This window comes from Dromaius novaehollandiae, chromosome 7 (genome assembly GCF_036370855.1).
Source record: "Dromaius novaehollandiae isolate bDroNov1 chromosome 7, bDroNov1.hap1, whole genome shotgun sequence".
In the NCBI taxonomy this organism is placed as follows: Eukaryota; Metazoa; Chordata; class Aves; order Casuariiformes; family Dromaiidae; genus Dromaius; species Dromaius novaehollandiae.
Window position 1 is genome coordinate 6,887,138 of NC_088104.1, and position 17,490 is coordinate 6,904,627.

The 17,490-nt window shown below is 37.7% G+C and overlaps 1 protein-coding gene across 2 annotated transcripts in view; it reads left to right on the top strand.

Annotated features, from left to right (window-relative positions):
• LOC112997447 (von Willebrand factor D and EGF domain-containing protein-like) overlaps positions 1 to 17,490 on the top strand; it is a 186,053-nt gene that overhangs the window by 81,661 nt on the left and 86,902 nt on the right. For both annotated transcript variants that reach the window (XM_026123472.2, XM_064514606.1), the window contains exon 11: positions 1,213 to 2,159. In XM_026123472.2, the coding sequence (XP_025979257.2) occupies positions 1,213 to 2,159 (947 nt within the window). The remainder of the gene's footprint in view (positions 1 to 1,212; positions 2,160 to 17,490) is intronic.

A 17,490-nucleotide genomic window follows, 5' to 3' on the forward strand; every position in this document is an offset into this window, starting at 1 on the left:
GTGCATAATAGCCTGTGCGTTTCTGTGAGTATGAAAGCCTTCCTATCATATTATACTGTATTCTGTTGTGCCTGCACATTGTGAAAAATGGTTTCATAAATGTCTGAACTTGTATTTCAGAAAGAGAAATTGATTCATTTTGCCTCTGTCACTGCAATGTTTTTTTTAAGTTAGCATTGTATCAATGATCAAAATAATAATATCATATATTTTCAATATACACTGGAAGAATGGAATAAGGTAATTGTACCTCCTATAACAGAATCTAGTATCTGGCTTCAAAATGTTTGAAAATGTTTTCTTTTTCCTGAACACTCTACTTTCTGGCTGTAAGACAAAAATAATGTGAAAATAATCTGAACTTTTGGTGATATTTCAAATTTGTATGGAAATAAAGCACTGCCAACTCCTGGGACAAGAAGCATATCTTCTTCTGCAAAGCTCCAGGATTCTTCTTGTGCCATACAAACAAGATCAGTCAGAAATCTTATGCTCATAAGATTTCCAGAGAAACTTTAATCATGGTTGTTCACTCAAACTAAACTCTCCAGAAGTTTGCCCATTATTAAAGCTGGACTAAAATAAAAAGGGAAAAAAACATCTTACCTTATGTGATACCCTAATCCTATGATCAATAGAAAATTTCGTGTGAAAAGAAAAGATCAAAGAAAGCTCCATTAGAAGGCCAGAATGAAATGAAGTATGCATAAAAATTTTGAAAAGAAAAGAAAAGAAAAAAATACAGTGCTTCAAACCTTAGAGGAAACCCTTTGTAATTAGAGCAAGGGTAAATAGGTAAAGATGATTTTCATAGTGAAGTATTTGAAACAAATGCATCTCTTTTGTCATTCTCCAGGCTGTATCTGAGTCACATCAGGGACAAATTCAAGGCCTTATTTCATGCGTAATATGCAAAGGGTAACCTGCACCTTAAAAAAGTTCTGTGAAGTGAAGTCACACAGTTAGGCACAGGGCCAGCAAAGCACTTAAGCATCTGTTACCAAACGGTCCCAGTGCAGTCCTAAAAAGTGTATAGCACAACTCAGGAAGGACAGTGCAGAAGTGACTAAAGAAAACAGAGATTAAATTTATTAAGTACTTTGCTAGACTGGGAATTTATACATTCCCCAGACTTAAGGAAAGAAAGTTTACTTAACAATGTACACCAATTTGTTGAAAGTTTCTTCTTTCTAATCTCTATTTTTAAATCAGAATACCTCCAGGGAAGAGTTTATTCGACAAGGCTCCAGCAGCTTCTGACGGGAAGCACAGGAAAAAGTACTGCAGATGTCAGAAGGTGAACACTAAGTCTCTGCACTCGGTAAACACACTGAACACCTTTCAGAATTCTTTCCCTCAGTCTTTTGGTTGCCACTATGAAAATGTGGATTATACTTCGGCAATCCCATATCTAGATGTTACATCAGAATTTGTCTCTCACCCAGAGAAAGAATCTACTTTAAGAAATAGGAAACTGTTGGCCAAGTCCTTTCATCAGAGGTATCTGCCAAAATCAGTCAAAAAGCCACGTAGCCCCGGGGACCAATTAAAGCCACTCACACACATTTCCATGAAAAGCCGGAAATACAACAGTTTCATTAACTTTACTAAACCAGCAGAAGAACTACAGAGAGCAAAAAGGCAAGAAGACTATTACGAATACTCATCGTTTTATCCTTTGCAAAGCCCAAGCCAAACAGACTCAGAAAGCTTTGCGTATTTTTTCCCAGAGGACTACTTTGAAGGGATTCGGACAAAACTTCCACCGGCATGGCCTACTCCTAATGGCCTAACCTCTGCCAAAGCTCTGGAGATTTGCCACCAGATTCTTGCAAATTCCACCATTGGCTTAGCGTGTAAAGCTGTCCTTGGCAAGCAAATGGATGAGGCAATTGACATGTGTCTTTCAGATTTGCAACTCAAGGATGATGTGGCCTGGGTGACTGCACTGATAGCACTTTTGGAAAATGAATGTGAAAGAAGAGTGCTAGAAAACAAAAGTAAACTGTTTCATGTAGGAAACCAGCCATCTGCTAGCCAGGAAGAAATCCTCACCATTCTCCGGTGTCCTGCTTTCTGTAATGGCAATGGACAATGTACAGAATTGGGCTGCGAGTGCTTTGAAGACCACAGCTCTTATGATTGTAGCGTTGCCAAAAGTAAGTAAAAAATTCTGTTTGTTCCTACCCTACCCATCTTTCTATGGTATTACAGTTATTAGGCAGAACATCTGCACAGAGTTGTTTGCTCTTCAAACAGTGTTACCAGTAAGGTATTTGATGAATTAGTAATCAGTTTTTGACCTTGAAGAGCTGATCAAAATATCTGGTTGGCTGGTCCTTTGCTTTTTCACCTCAGTAAGTTTTTAAAAATGGATTTTACAAGCCCCTTAGCAAATTGGTTTGCAGAAGTGATTTTCTTTACATCTTATCTATCACTGGCATGCCAACAAGCAAGCTTCTGACAAAAAGAGGGTCCTGCTCACCTTGTGGTCAGTATTCATGTCAGCACTGTATAGATACTTCTTTTTCTTCCTGATCAACAGAGAATAACATCTGAAAATGAGTTTCAAACACTGTATTAGTTAAAAAAAAGAGTGACAAAATGAACATGTAACATTTTCAGAGACATAAATAGTATAGGACATATGTGAACTTCAGTCTTGTGCATTCTACAGACCTGATTCCACAAATATTTATGAATCACCTTATGTTTAAACAGGTGGACATCCCACTAGATTTATTTCTTCTTACACTTCAGCCTCCCAATGTATAAATCCAAGTCCAATGTGACTATTCACAGTGCTTGAAACTAAGCATATGTATAAATGCTAGCATTAATTTAACAATTTATGCCCTGCTTCAGCAAAGTGCATAAGCTTATGCTTAAACTTACAAAAAGGTACTTAAGGCTCAGGCATACAGCTGAGTTCCTGCAGCTTAATAAGTGACAGCATTTCAGCTAAGCGGAAATGCCAAGGTATGCTCTCACAGCCTGTCCCAAATGTGGGGGAAACTGTTTTCTATGACGCTTAAGCTAATGGATATTACTTTGTGTTTAGGACAGGTAAAGCTCATATATATATGTGGTCATTCACCATGGCTTGGCTGACACATCAGAATCTCAGTAACCTCCAGGAACCCAGCTGCACATCTGATACTTCCAATGCATTTACTAGTAGGACGGGATTACCCATGTGCTTCAGAATAAACATGTTTCAGTGTGCTGATTTACAATAGTGAAATATAGCCCAACATTTGCTTTTTGTTAATGATAGGCTAAAATTTACAGGATAATTTTGTAGATCTGGAAAAATTCTCTAATTCACAGAGAGAACAACCAACATCAGTGACTGAAAAGTGATTAAAGCAATCTTGTAATAATTGTCCAAAATAGAATTCAGTGATTCAGGTAGGGGAGCTGCTTAGACCAGATTTTAAATTTTTGTTTTACTCAGATTAGAAGAAAATAACTTTGAGTCCAATCACTGCCTTTGTTTCCCCTTTCTCCAGTTGAGAAAACTGTAGTGGATGGCCTTTGCTTCAGAAATTTTCTCTTTTGGAAGTCTGTTTATTACAGTTCAAAATACATCAAATTATTTCCTCTAGTTTTCCAAAGAGACTCACTAGTGTTGCCTCAGCAGAGATAGTGACTTCTCCTAGCTGACTCCTCTCACCGGTGATACTAGCCTAAAAATACCTCTATTCAGCTTCTCCCACACTTTGCTTTAGTCTCCCCTGAGTGACAGATCTCTTCACCTTCTAGAAGGCTTCGTTTTTTAGTTACATGCTCCCTGTCAGAGCAGCGTTGCATTTAGTCTGGTCCCCGGTGGAAGTAAGCCTGACTTCATGCTTCTGAGGCTAGGCATTAGGACCTGCAACAGAGCCACATGGTAACAATTAGGAAAGTATAAATTTCACTCACTGTTTACAGTGCTCTAGTTGCTGGACATGAGTTCATTAGTGTTGCAACAAAACTAATATTCACATCTTCAGCAGTGTTCCTAACAAAATACAAAAGGCCCGTTTCCAAAATTCCTGTGCACTTTTCTCAAAATTTGAAGGCAATATTTTATTTAAAAAGTGAAACACTCTTGTTCTTTCTATCACACCGTAAATAACTATATTACATCCACTCAAATACTGTCTGCATTCATAACCATACAGCTACTTCACTTTCTGTCTGTGTCTGTTTAACACATTATTGCAACAAAACTCAGCTATTGCATGTAAAGGAGACTTTGAGATGTAATGTACGCTATGTAGACAGCACTTCACCCATTTTATTCACCTAGCCAAAAGGGACTTAAATGGCTAAAATGCTCCATGTATGGTGTATATAATGGCTTAAAGCCATCTTTCCAAAGCCCTCTCTGTGTTGCACTGCACATTTTCTAGCTGCAACAGACAACTTGTATTTTTGACTACTATTTGTAAAATATTTTCTGCGGACATAAGCTTTAAGTGCAAATATTATTTTTTATTTAAGAAAACCAACAGACCACATTAATAATTACTACCCAAGAGAGGAAGAATGCTTTCTAGCCAGCTTCTAGCTAGAAGAGAAATTATTAAACAAAAAAGCAGAACAAATTGCCATTTTGAGCCACTAGTACATTTTTCTCTTGAGGAAAAGCCAGTGGCATAACTTAGACGTTCCTTCCCAAGGGTGTACCTGACCTGGGGAACATTTAGCATTTGTTTTTCTTTTTTCTGCCATACTAGTGAGATTATATGCTGCCCTCTCATCAACAGCTGTCAGTCTCCAGAGACGAAAGACAATAATCACTCATCGTATATTCCACCCCAGGAGCACTCACTGGCTCTTACAGGTTTGTACAGCAGAGAAAGGTGGGGAAAAAAAACAGCAGAATGGCACAACAGGCTCTTATTAAAACTAGTGTAATTACCTTCAATTGCTAAAATCTCTGCACAATATAGATTTACTTTTTCTATTTGCAATCTATCCACCACCTTTTACATGGCAAAACCCTAACACGCAGCACGGTTCACAGAGGTAACCCCCCCAGCTCATGGAACCCTCTAATCTGTCTTCTGCATGAAAATAAGGATCTTACAGAGGAAATGCTAATTCTCAATCCTTCAGGTAGACAATAAAACTACTTAGCAATTCACTGCTTTCCACATCCTTAAGACCTGAACTGGTTGCAAACATTTATTCAAAATATTTCTCAATCTGTTTCTTATTAAAATGGAAAAATTGGAATTAAAAAAGCAGATGCTTAAACAAATATAGCTGAAAAAATTTTGCCTACAGACAAATGAAAAAATTCCATCAAAATCTGGAAAACCATTCATAATTTTTTTAGAGTTTGTTTGTCAAAGAAATGATCCTTCTAATTTAAAAATCTGAGTTTTGTTTGGTTGGATTTGGTTTGATTTTTTTTCCCCAAAATGAAAACACAAGAAGTAAAGAAGATCCATTTCCTAACCAAATTTACCTAAAACATCACTGTATTTACAAGATGGGAACAAAAGTAATCTGGAGAATTGCAAAAACTTTCTGTAACATGGGTTCCATAAACACACAACACTTTGAAGAATATACCTTTGAATCTGTATATTGCTGCATTATGACTCTTCCCCAAGCATGTTCCCAAAACAATCCTCAGGTTTTCCAAATGATGGATGGGTGGGTGACAATATACATTTCTCCTAATGTTAGTGGTAACAGTTTGAAGATTGTAATCATATTAGTCCCTTAAAGAGAAGGACTTTTAGTTTGGGGAACATAATATTGAAAATTAACTTCTCAACATGTTCAGCGGATACTTGCCAAGGTTTTAGCAGAGACCAATGATATTAAAGCTATCTTTTCTCTTTTACTAACTTCTGAGTGTCTGATCTTACACCCAAATAACTCTTTTAAGCCTGCTCTCACATGTGTAGTATGCACGTTACCTCAGTGTCAGAAAACCTCTTCACATAAATACTGTCAGAGGGCCGTAATCATTATTAAAACAACTGAAGTAGATTTGAGTCCAAATCTGTCCATAGCTTCTCATGTACTTCTCCACCCATGTAGTGCTCCTCTTCCTTCAGAAGGTTTTGGGTTGTCTTACCACAGCCTGAAGTCAGAGCTGTGGACCGCAGGGCCCTGGAAACCCCGAGCTGACTGTGGCATTCATGGAAAGCAGTCGTCCTCGTGCAGGGCAGTCAAAACCCTGCAGGTCTGAACTCTGTCCCATGAAGCAACCTTCCAAGGCTTTCAGAGGCCCTTCTGAGAACCATTATCTCCGTACAGGGAGGGTCAGTAATTTAATCCGGATAATTTGGCTTTAAGTCCTGATACCGAACATGAAACTTCATAAAGAATTAACAAAAGGATGTGTCTTTTAGTGCCCATTCCTCCTCCTCTCCCAAACATCCTGGAACTAACTAATGCTAGACTGATGAAATACCAGTATGTCCTGGAAGGGCAAATAGCTAAAATAGCTACACTGAGTGGTCCCACGCCACAGAGTCCAGCAGTGAGCAGGACCTGGCTGGTGGCTACTCCATTCTTTACACTACAGGTTTAGAACAGGGAGGTCATCCTGGCTGGAAGGGACTGAAACTGCAGGGTAAAAGTCTTGTGTTTCGGGAGCATGGCATACATCTCTGCGTTTAAAAAAATTCAGATGAAGGGATGGAGAAGCAAGTAAAAATACCAAAAGTGTGTACCTATAAAAGGACCTGATCTTGGAGCTGCAATGTAAAGCAGATCCAAATGTCCACCCAGGGGTCAGATCCCCTAGAAAGAGAAATAAAATCTTACTTCTGGCACTCCAGTCACTTGGACATTACAATGCTTTAGCAAAGGTCAGCTAGTTAATTCAGTAGAGACAAGGAAGACATGACCACTCCTGTCTGAGCTTCACCTTTAGCTGTTCTATGTCTTGGAATTTTATTCACAACATTCTTTAAAGATATTTGCTGGTTTTATATTTCACAGGCAGAAATGTTCCATACAGACAGAGTGTGATGTAAAACCTATTTGCAGGGAAAAGTACTACAGTATCACACAATACTGATGTGTTTCTTAAACAACAATTCAGAAGACTGGAAGCTCTCAGAACTGAAGTCCTGTTGATGTCAATAAAGCCAGGCTTTCACACTGAAAATGCTCTTAGAGAGAAAGAATGAAGAACAATCTCAGATATAAAGCTGTATGTTCAAAGAGGAACAGTCTGAGCTCCCTAACTTGCAGGCCAGCATCCTAACCTGTCCAGGAGTGCTTAAGCAATCATGACTGCGCAAGGACAAACAGGATAAGCCCTTAGGCTTTTCTACTAATAAGCAGGGGTTCTGCAGTAAGGGAAGAAAAGGAGTAGAAATTAAGAAGAAAATAAATGAACTATGTTTCTGCAGAACATATAAAATTGGGGTCCGCCTTACTTTCTTTTGAAAAGACTGGACCTAAGGTACAGGAAAAAAGTATACTGATTTGGAAATGATAACATTTAAATTCTGTTGTTAGAAAAAAGTCATTATAGAAGAAAAGTTACATGAGTAATGAAGGAGAAGGAAACTCCTCGTTCTGGCCATATATTTTCCCATCAGCTGCAAAACAAATCTCCATTTAATTTTCTCAGATTGGAATTATATATGTGAATTAAAACTCCCCCAAGATCAAGGAGGCCATCAACATAATTCAAATATCCTTTCCAAGGTCACCCAATCTCAGCTACACTGCCAATGCATAATAATGTATTCTGCCACCGGTTTTGACCAGCACAGAAAAAAGGTGGCCAGGCAGCATTTTTAGGGATCAGAATAAAACCCATAACATATTTAGAATAATTTAAAATGAAAACATGTAGAAATAGAGAAGATACAAAGTGTTGCTTGCAGACAGACTTACGCCTCTGCACTGTTTGATTCTGACAAGAAGCTGTCCAGGTGGCCGGAGCTATAATTATCCTCAAATGAAAACTGCAATTTGGAGTTGAAAGGCACCTCTGAAATTTGGCAATGCTCCAGAAGCTTAGACTTTCTTAATGTTGCTTAACATTTCATAAAACCCCCCAACACCTGTATAAGGTGCTTAAAATGTCATTACCACCTGTAATTAAATGCAGAATCCAATTACCGCAGATAGCAAACCAGGTTGGTGCTTACAATTTGTATATATTGACCATGTTGATTATAAAAAAGAATCGGGACTAGTAAAGCACACATAGAGGGATGTAATATGCAGATCGTATGAAGCTCTAAAGAGCAATTACAAGATAAAAGGTAATGAGGAATAATAAGGACAAATTAGTTTCAGTGAAGTAATGACACTTGAAGAAGTTTAAATTTCTATGTGGAATGTTCTGGAAAAATTATAGCTAGCAAAGAACCCAGGGCTAATAAAGAATACTGCGAGAAGATGAAAAGTTAATGCTTACTTAAGATGCTAAGGAATGTACCATTTCTGTATCAATGAATGTGTCTAATTCAGTATTGCTATTAAGAAGTTCTTTGAATTCAACTGCATTTTTAGGGCTTTGAAGAACCCCACAGCCAAAAGGTCACTTCTACTGATTTACGGTAGCAGTTACATGAGTTACACTGTGTTATTTTTAAAACGATTATATTGATCATTCTGAATTTTATCATACTGCTTTGGGCTGAGTCTTGTTCGTATGCTGTAATTCAATAATATTCATGAGGAAACACAAATTACTTTGAAAAAAACCCTCTACTGAATAACAACCGCACAGTGTCAGTTATTAAAGTAACTAAGGAAGGGGACCTCAGAACAAAGATGTGTCTCATAGGCACACATCTTAAATTCTTCTGATCCCGCAGGCCAGTCATAGGAGCTGAGGATAAAATATGTATTACAGAAATCTCACTCTACATTATTTTGTTTTAATTTTTGTGCTTCATTTCTGTTTTATAGGACAAAAACGCAAGGGAGACATTGAAAGACAAGATTTAAAGTGCTTTGAGATCCTCTGGTGAAAGGGGACAGAGTATTTTCTTTCTTTAAATCAAACATCTGCTTTTGAAATTTTGTATGAGACTATATTAACTTTTAAATAAATAGGGTTCTCCCTCTTCTGTCAGTTCAGTGGCCTTTAAATTCCAGATCATGGTGCCATAATGATTATGTAAGGGCCATTAATCCATCAAGTAAATGCACACTTTTTGGCACGTGTAATATGTGGTTTGTCAACATGATACGTCACAACTGCTCCGAATGAGCCGTTATGGTGTATTGGGTCAACAGAAGTTTGCCGCGCATAAATTAGACTACACAAAGCAAAAGTACATACCAGACTTTTCAAAGAAAAACAGTTACTTTCTTAAATCACTAGGGTATCTCTGAAGAAACATACTACTGAGTGTATGTAAGGCTGGTAGATTCTGCCTCAGATATCAGCCTGCAGTGCTGTTACGACTGGAGCTCCAATGAAGAATTACAACATTTTATACCACCACACAGGTGTCAGAAACGGAGAGTTATTCAAAATAATGGAATTTATGTCTGATATTCTCCACAGGAATTGGCAGTTTTTAAAATTTGTGTTTATATAAGTACAGTAAGCAAACAAAAACACAACCAGCTTTTGGCTACTTTGGCAAATCACTTCATATGGCAGTGAGAATTCAATACACTTCAACAATTAACTGTATCAGTTTTTTAAAATGGCATTTCAGCAGATGAGTCAAACATATTTGTGAGGATAGTGAACACCACAGTAATCACTATTAAACCTTTCTGGCCAAAAGGGTGCTATTCCAATAAAATACTGAAATTATTAATTGGGCAGTATTCTTTGAAAACCTTTTTCCTTTTCAAATAATAAGTCACTGGGCTTAGTTCACCTCCTCATTATAATGGTTCCACTGACTTTGATGGACTTAGCATTAGCAAAGTCATAGTTAATATTACCTTGATGCAGTTTACATTATGAAGAGAAAGTTAAGTCTCTTTCGACAAATGTTCCTTTCTTTTTCCCTTCGCTCTTATTAATTATTGCCTTTTCCATTCCATAATTCTGGGTTTTCTTATCTATCCAAATGCAGAGGGTTTGAAATTTCCTGTGCCTGGGCAGGTCTGCTTCCATGCTGTCCTGAACAGGTACTTGTTCACTTAACAACTGATGGGCATAAGGCAGTATTATTATAGTAGTTTAGATGCTAACTCGACTGTTTCTATGAAATACACTTTTCTTGAACAATAATTTTGTAAAGCAGGAAACACTTTATGAAGCTCTGTATATGCTGTTGCCACATAAAAACCTGTTTAATATGCCACTTCCATTCTACTGGGATTGGGTTCTTTATATAGTGTGTAAGATATTACAAATATTTTTACTTCTTTCAAGCTGACATCATTAGAAAAGTGAAGGGGCATTCACTACGATATCTAGACATTGCAAAAGAGGCTGCATGCTGCTTGTAAATGAAAACCTTTATTTTGAGAGATGTTATCTCCACTTACTATTAAATTTTTCCTCAGCTTACCAGATCCTCTTCAAAAACAGATAAATATGAAAATTCATATTAGATCATGAAACATATGTAACTATTGGTTTCTTCTCAATTATTCAGCTTATTCCCAATTAAACCAAATAATGATTTAATACTGAAAGCAAATGTAAAAAATCATTTTTAAATGCTTATTTACAAAACACAGTATTTCTTTCAGCAATCTACATAGGAATGGTCCTCATCTGAGTGAGTTAGCTACCAATTCTAGTAATAATTTTTTTGAAAATGGGAGTTATCCACTTTTCAAAATACCACTCTGGTGCCTTTAGAATGAACACTTCCAATCACAAAACTTTAGCAGATAATAACATAAAAATGTTGCTACATGACAAATATAAAATTTGCAAAACAAATACAGTTAAAAGAAAAACACTGAGAACCTTGCCTAATCTGCCATCAATATATTCTGATAGTCATCGACATACTCTTGTTACAATAACGTAACATATTGATGGAGACAGGCTCTTTCCCAGTCAAATAAAACATATTTCTGCCTAGGAGTTTTGTGGGTTATTCTCAGGGACTTCATGCTAGTTTTGAAGCTTTTCTTCTTTTCATAGCAATTTTAGTGCAGATGTAATAAACACACACATCTGAAAAGATAAACAGCAGTACCAACCTTAATGTATTAACTCCCAATTCTTTCCATTTAAAGCACAGACCTGGCTGAGCTGGAATAAGGCTATTAGCTTGATAGTTACAAAGTCAATAGAAACTGTATTTTAAAAGGATATCAAATCCTCATGATAAGGGACATGGAAGGTTGCATGCTTAGTGATCCATACTATTCCTTGCAAATCAGATCAGGGAGATTAGTCTTTTCTGCTGATTAGTTTATTTGCTTTAACGCAAAGCAGTGAAATCGGTTCAGTGAAACATGAAGCTAAACAAGACCATTTTCTGAAGTATAGAATTAAATGCTGCAAAAGTTTACAAAATTAAAGGTCTGATTTAAACTGACCAAAGCCTGACAATTCAGATGCATGCCTGTTTTACATCATGCTGTTTGCAGGCGCTGCAGGAAATTTCAGCCTTAAATCTTGCTAAATCCAAAACAAAACAAAAACCCTGAACGAACAACGTCCTTCCTCGAGTACTCGCACACACACACATGCACCAAATAACAAATTTATGAGCTACAGAATTAGAATCAACAAAACTTTAAAATGTCTGATTTAAACTGACCGAAGCCAAAAATTCAGTGCAAGCCTGTAACTTCTTTATATTGTGCTTTATGAAGGGTTTATGACAGTATAAACAATCCACAGTCTACCAGCACAGAATGTTCAAACAATTATGAACAAAGAACACATTCATAATAACCCGATCTTATTCTAATTCAGTAACTGTAAAGATGGAAAAATTACTACAAACAATCGATTCCACACTTGTGTGGACACACAGATCATGATCGTGCCCCTGAGCACCATTTTGCACATCCCTTTGAGTTCCATAACTGCAGTCATTAGTATAAAGTGCTGCTGCCTGTGGTCCTGCTCTAAAGTGCCTTCAAGTGACTAAAACTGAGATCTGCTTTGGTACATCAGTAAGCACCGTGAATGTGTAAACAGATCTTAAATTTTACCACCTATCAAGGCCATCTAAAAACTAGGCAATATTCTGGGGTTAGCAACGTACTTCTCTTCCCCTTCTATCACTACTATAAAGTGCTAGCAAGACTTTTAAAAATAGAAGAGATCAAATAGACACAAAATGTCATAGTAAGCTTTTAAAGAAAAATTAAGCTACCACATTGCTGCAGAACATGGTTGCTTTCAGTGCGAAACTCAGCCAGTCCCTTTCTTGCAGGCAGTGAGTTAAAGCACTTGCAAAATGCCTTTTCCCATATTCTCTCTAGGGCTCACTTTCTCTGACTGCAGTGTCTCTAACACCAGTTGCTGATTCGAAGTGGACACACTGCAAGTTTCAATGAGAAGTTGGAAGTTTGGGTCAGTTAAAAGGCTAGGTAGGGTAAATGGAGATTTAGTCAAACAGTACATTTACATAAGAATAACTTTCAGGACATATTCTCGTGCCCCTGCTCAGATCTCATATCTTGGCTACCTTTCATAGCCAGTCAGCACTATCTAAAATGCACCCTCATTTGCAAAGCTTGATTCATGCATAGCAAACAAACACTTCTACTGCAATCCATCCTGGATATCAGAGCCCTTCAAAGCAGAAAACAAGATTCTCCACATGCCAGCTACAGAACACAGTTCTGTAGTGAGATACTATGACAAACTCCAAATCTTCGAAAACTATACTTGGAGGCAGGAGCAAACATACTCTTCTTCTAGAAGTCAAGTTAAAGAAGTCTAGGACAATGGTGTGCAAAAACCCTGGCAACCTACATAAAATTGTTAATACTTGGGGATGGTTTTCAAGGGATAAGGCAAAAGAAAGAAGCATTTGTGTATTTATTTGAATGGAGGCAGATTCGGACTTGCTCCATCCATGCTGTGAGATAACTAAATGTCAGTCAGCTCTGATCCAGAAGCTTCATAGGTGCAATAGCAGGACATCCACAAACAAGCCAGCAAGCTCTGGCACAGCAGCTTGCTAAAACAGCTATGTGATTTCCAGAATAATGCAGGCTTGCAACCAGCCAGATCAGGATACAGCAAAGCGAGCTTGCTCTGTCTGCATTCACCTGCTCCTAGAAAACGTATCACCTGCTTGACAAATATCTTATTTGACTATTAACATGGACAATTTTATTTTTTACTTCAACAAAGCTGCAACCATTTCCAGCAGCTTATGATCTGGTCTGCTTTCCTGACAGGCTACTTACTTATCATCCCGATCAAGAAAAACTGAGCAGTCCATTTCCTTCTCTTTATTTGAACAAACTTCTTGCCAGTTTCAATTTCAGGTCTGAGGCTCCAGCCCAAAGTTACATGTGAGTTTTCATGCACTGCATAAGAATGTTTGTTTGTGCTAGGATATTTTTCTAATCAAAAGTGGAAACCAAACATAAGCTATATCTACCCATCAGTAAAACATCAGAAAGTTTAGTTTCACAATAATCATTTTTTGTCAAATTTCTTTTTACTTCTAAGTCTGTGCATACTCATTATTTACATAACAGACTATAACAGTTTCGGTAATATCAATTGTGTATTTATTCATTTTTATGTAGCTTGTGCTCCTTGTCAGGTTGGACTCATGTAAATGCTTACAGAAAGCAACTGCACTGCCAGCAGCACCAGCAGCTCTGAATTTACTGTTCTTTCCTGCACATTCCTATTGAGGCTAAAGCAGTGGGAGCCGGAGTGCTCTCTGCCTCTTGAGAGAGGCTGATCAGATACAAAGCAGGCATTGCAAACCAAACAGGACTGATTCCCAGCTTCTGTCTAATTGCCTGAGATCTGGAAGCCTTCTAGATACAACCTTGAAGTCTAGACTCCTCTCTCCTTTCTATTCCAAGACAGTTTTATTAAAGACCGAGATTTTTTTACTCTTCCCCAGCACCACCTGCTGTTCATCATACAGTGTCCCAGGGTGATGCTCTATCATGCAATAGATGCATTTCAGGTGTGCTGACTTTCTGTGTGTGGAGACTAAGTACTAGAGCTGTGCAGGGTGGTGCCCAAGTGTGAGCTGGAAGATGTGAGCACACAGCTACTTCAAATTTCCTTGGCAACAAGCAATATACAGGCCATAAAGAGAAAAGAAGGAGGTTGATCTGTCCCAGATTTTGTTATATTTTGACCTTCATATCCCTAAACACAAATCATTAATGTTCAAACAGGTCACACTTTTCTACAGGCTTGTTCCATGCGTGTTCATGTCTGATTTCCTGCAGACTTGTCTCCTGCAAGTTAAAGAACTTGCCCCACCACAAAAATCACACGTCCATTGCCATCTCTCCGTGACCACCACTTTCTCTGGATACTTGCAGCTTTCCCCTTACTCTCACATTCATGGCATTTCCTAGCTCTTTCATTTGGTCTTGTCTTTCTCCTCTCCAGTCTTTGCTGAACTACTTCTTGTGCTTTTGCTAAGGTCTTCCCATCTCTGTAATATTTCCTTCTCACTTCTCTATCTCTTTGGCCTGCAAGTTTGTTAAATAACCACAAACAAATACTGGAAGCAATGAACAACTGCCGAATTCTGATTGTGTTTCCTTAAGAGCAATATCTGTATGCGTGGGTACCGAGCTAGTGACTGTCATAGACTTCTATGAAGTTAACGTCATTGAGATTACCACCTTCTGCATTTGGTAGAAACTGGCTAATATATGCCAAAACCAGAAAACAGAGGGAAAGACAAACAGAAAACCATGTTAAAAATAAATGCTTAGAATTCCTATGTTCATTAAATGTGATTGCTCATTTTCAGAAACATTCAGATTAAAACTAATGACCAATGTAAAAAATGAAGCCAATTGTTTACTATCCATATTGAGGCCTAAAGTCTGAACTTTAGTATCCATTTTTTTAAAATTAGTCATAAAATTACTCTTCACTTTCTGTCAAAGTGCTTCCCTCTTTTTCCTCTTCTCAATACACTCCCCACAAAAGGCCTTTGTAAAAAATTGTGTATGGATTCCACCACCTTCTCAGTACCATGTCTTCAGCTGACCAGAAATAAATCAATAGAGAATTATATTAAATATGATCTCCTACACAACACCACCACTTATTCCTCCCTTTAGAGAACTCCCAGCTGGAGCTGGCATGAAATATCAAAGACTGTGGTAACAAATAAAAAGCTCACTCAGACAAAGAAATGGTCCCCTCCTCTTCCACACATTTATCAAACTACAGAAAATATATGATACATTTTTCTTCCATGAACGTTTCACTCCTTTCATCAAAAAAAAAAAAAAATCTCATTTCCATCCTGATTAACACACAATGTGGCAAGCCTTCGGAGAAGATATCCAAACATATATGGGAACATTTTACTGCCAGATTTAGGCCAATTTAAAGATGCTATATAAAAGTGTGCATGGGACAGCTTGAGTGAAATAAATACTAAATGCCATGCTGATACTGCAAGTCATTTCAAAAAGCAGCGAGGCTGGATAATTTTGCTTTGGCCCTGACCCACCAATATTGCAGTAGTGTTAAGATGTACACAGAGATGTAAGCAAATCCTACAGAAAGCATGCAGGGCTCATTGACTAGTAACAAACCTGAGAGTCCCTTGCTGAAAAAGGAATGTATGAACACATTTCTGTCCTGTCACTCATCCGCAAGTTATGAGATTTTTCTTCACACACAGAAGCTTGAAAATCTGAAATGATAATGAAAATGTTAATGTAATCTGAGCTACCTCATTACTAGTGGGGGTAACTATTAAAATCTCATGAAAAACATAATGAAGCATTTTTTTTAATGCACTAACCACAGAAGATGGCAATTTATCAAAACCATTTGCTACATTTGACTAATAGTTTTGTACATTACAGGAATCCACAACTAACTGATGAATGCTGACAAGCTGTAAACCATTCCTCTTCTTGTGAATATAGCGAAGTGCCCAATAGTGTTGCTAATACTGCTGCAATAAAATCTTTAATAACAACAACAACAGAAAGAAAAACTAAAAGCATTTCAGAAGTATAGAAAAAAGTCTTTTCACAATTTTTCACATTTATGTTGCCTTTCTTCCTTTCTTTGGAAAAATGAGTGTCATGCAGCTATGCTGTTACGGGCTGCGATGTGGTGGGATCACAATGTTTGAACAGCATTCATCCTAGTTATGGCTTAAATGGCAGAGCCCTAAAGGAACAGCTAGGTACTGTGGAAGGTTATCAACTCAGCTAAAGGCATTTTGCCCCTTGAATCAGAACTGAATCATTGTGCCATTAAAATATTAGGCAACGCAGAGCTTCTTTTTTAGATAAGCTGCAGCTCAGAGAAAAGTGATGGGCAATATTGCTTTGCCACGGCAGCAGCCATAGGGCACAGAAGAGAAAAAGCTAAGCGGCGCCTCTGCCCACTATATAACATGGAAAACAGCTTGCACTACATTATGCTGGTGCATGATGTGCCTCCTACGGCTCCCAGTTAACCCACTTCTAACAAGTAACATTCAAGAAACAAAAAGGGAATATTCTGTTTTGTATAACAGGGCAGATAATCATAATGGCTTATCCTGACCATAAGAACTATAAACATTGCCAATGAAAATAAGAAACCATGATCCTGCTTGTCTACAGTTATGACAGAGGACATTACAGAGATCTTCTGACAGACTGTTGTTATCCAAGTACCTATGTTGATGTAAAGATCTGCTCAATTTTATTTTTGCTAAAGTAAAGATGTGAATTCTGGAACTAACTTTCATTTTTACTCTGTAAAAATAACCCAAATATGATAGCAATAGGCAATTTTAATAGCTTAAGTGCAACGGCAGAAAAATGAAACTCCACCAGAGAATCATAAAGCATTTTTAAAACATTAATGGTTGAAATTCAACCTTGTAAGGAGGACAGCACAGGCTATACATCACTTAAGCCCTATTTAAGGCCTCAAAATACGGTTTTAGACTTAAGTGGTGCACAGCATTTGTGCTGACACTGTGCAGAGCTGAGTCACCCATTAATGACTTAACCCTCACATGCAAACATTCCTCTGAGCACTGTCAGTTTCATTACATCTACAGTTTTGACAAAAGGAATGTCTTTTGCAGTGCTATTTCATATTATGAGGAGTTTGGCGGCAGAGTCATCTTAACATATTTCCACCTCCCACCTTCACGCTTCTCTACCTTACGGCATGACACACTATATTCTCAGCTGTGATCTCACAGCTATGTTTTGGACCTAGCTGTAAACTGGGTCAGCAAAAGCTGGTATTGCCTCTGAAAACCTTTTACCATGAAGCCACAACACTAGTTAATTAACTACACGAGCTGTATAACACTCTCTGATAAATCTTGCAATACTGTATCTTGCAATACTGTATGTGCAGAAGAATTATTCAATAGAAGGTTTGCTGCTTTCTGTTCTGGTAACTGCTACTGCTTGTCTTAAGGGAAACTTGCAGGG